We start from the raw sequence: 2,116 nt of genomic DNA, 5'->3' as shown, positions 1-2,116 counted from the left end.
TCTTAGAAACAAATGGGACAAAGAGGATGTTGTTGACATGGAGACAAGGGCAAAGCAAATCAAGCAAGATAGGGTGCTCCATGAGGAGCTAGTTTCTAACGATGTATACACAAAGATTTTAGGTGTTTGCAGTGATTGGGTGTCAAAAAGGCTCACACGTGGGGCTGATGCAGGACCATTGCCAAATGGTGCAAAAGACATTGTGAACTTTCTTATTGTGAAGAAGCAAGATCCTCTTCATTCTTCTACTAGCTTACCTTGGCAAGTATATATTGTGGGGTGCAACCTTGAGGCATTCGATCTTATATACAATGTGTATAAAGATCCTATTACCATTGGTGTGGTTGTCCTAGAAGCGGCACATGGAGTTGGGGGCATGACATGGGATTCTATCATGTTTGGAAAGGTGGTCTTCACATTGTTAAAAATGACATGTGAGCCTAAACAATTCATTTTGTTGTCATTTCTCAACCGCAAACAAATGGCAGCTATGGAGGAGGCCCTTGAGAATCTTTCATGCAAGTACCATATGCAAGTTGGAAGTGTTGACTTCCTACCAATGGCCAAGAGTCTTGCTTTTGGGGCCATGGATTCATTTGTTGTGTTGACACTTGTGACCATGGAGAAAAGCTTCATCAATCTAGATCGATATGTTGGAAATTCCAACAAGCCATGCATTTTGGATAATGAATCCATTGAAGCCATTGACAAGGAAGGAAAGGATGGAGAGCTTGAAGAAGAACAAACTATTGCAAAGGCCATATTTAGAAAGAAAAAGAAGGTCATCAAGGCTACAATCAAGGCATTCAATGATGCACATGAGGTTGTATGTGATATATTCTCATGTGGTGTTGCATCAAAGTTCGCATTGGAACATCGCATGAAGACTATTGTAGTGGTGTGCAATAGTCAAGAGCAAAGAGAGATTGAAGCGGCATGTTGGAGAGCCCATGAGAGCGCCAACCCGCCTACAAGTGCTCAAGAGGTTCCTCCCATTGGTGCTCTAGCTCTTGACCTACCGCCGGAGGGTGTGGATGAATCAAGCCAAGACGTAGCAAATATTATTATGAAAGAGAGGTTGAAGGCTACTTCAGGTGTTTGAACCTCTCTATCTCTAACTTTTGTCAATGAGAACACTATGGTTTAAGGTTGAACTTGTGTTTTGGAGGATGATTTCATGACATAACATTTCCTACATATTTTCTCATTTTGTGGTGCTATCTAAAGCAAGCCTTACAAGCCTATTTCTCTCAGTTTTGTGTTTATTGTTTAAGAGTCCTTATTTCTAAAAATATTTTCATCATATTGTACCTAAAATTGGTTGCAAAAAGTTTGTGCTTTTGTATTAAAATACAAGTATGAAGTACATGATAATGTTGGAAGAAATATTTTCTTGTATGGTATAGCTAGAATGCTTCAATCAATTGCTATTACATTACTTTGATCCAAATGTTGGTATTGGTTTTCTCTAAAGTTTTGTGTCCTTCAATATTTTGCCATGTGGTCAAATATATTAGAAGAAAATGTTTTGTGTCATACAACTATATTGAGTTTTTCAATTTCAATTGCAGTGCTTTGATTGAAACATTGGTATGACTTGTATTATCAAAGGTGTCAATGTGGTGTCTATTGATATTAGGCCGCATGATCAAATATTTTTTCTCTTGAAATATGTTTTTCTAAGTATGCTCAACATGCATGTCCTACATGCACATCAATGTGGAATATTGTAGCATGTGTGTATGGAAAAATATTCTAAAATGTTCATTGCAACTATATACATTGTTGTATCTTAATTCAATAGTCATATAATATTACTTTTTGAGATTTTTTTGCCACATGGTCAAAAATATATTTTGATGAAGTATCTACCATCCATGCATACTATTTGCATATTAAATTTAATGTCTTATACAATGTACATATGGAATAGTACAATAAACTTAGCCCTATTGAACTATATATAATGTTTTTAAGATATATATAATATTTCAAGGTCTTTAAAGTGTTATAATATACGCCACTTTTTGTACCCACAATAGCTACCACTTAAAATCCTCAATCTTGTAGATCAAAAGAGTGGGTAGATACTAAGACATTAGTAGAATGTGGTGGT

General features: G+C 36.2%; 1 protein-coding gene across 1 annotated transcript; it reads left to right on the top strand.

The window, feature by feature from the left end:
* The first annotated feature begins 280 nt into the window (after nt 1-280).
* On the top strand, nt 281-1,102 carry LOC147604926 (uncharacterized). The gene has a single exon (XM_086793908.1). It carries the CDS (start codon nt 377-379, stop codon nt 1,100-1,102), a length of 726 nt encoding a protein of 241 aa, XP_086650034.1. The 5' UTR covers nt 281-376.
* The last annotated feature ends 1,014 nt before the right edge of the window (nt 1,103-2,116 follow it).

Source organism: Cibotium barometz, chromosome 60, assembly GCF_041138505.1.
Source record: "Cibotium barometz isolate CiBa-2024 chromosome 60, ASM4113850v1, whole genome shotgun sequence".
In the NCBI taxonomy this organism is placed as follows: Eukaryota; Viridiplantae; Streptophyta; class Polypodiopsida; order Cyatheales; family Cibotiaceae; genus Cibotium; species Cibotium barometz.
This window is presented reverse-complemented; position numbering and strand designations above follow the sequence as displayed.

Bases quoted from the DNA above. Each gene is read 5' to 3' on its own strand.
- LOC147604926 (XM_086793908.1), top strand. From the start codon at position 377: ATGACATGGGATTCTATCATGTTTGGAAAGGTGGTCTTCACATTGTTA.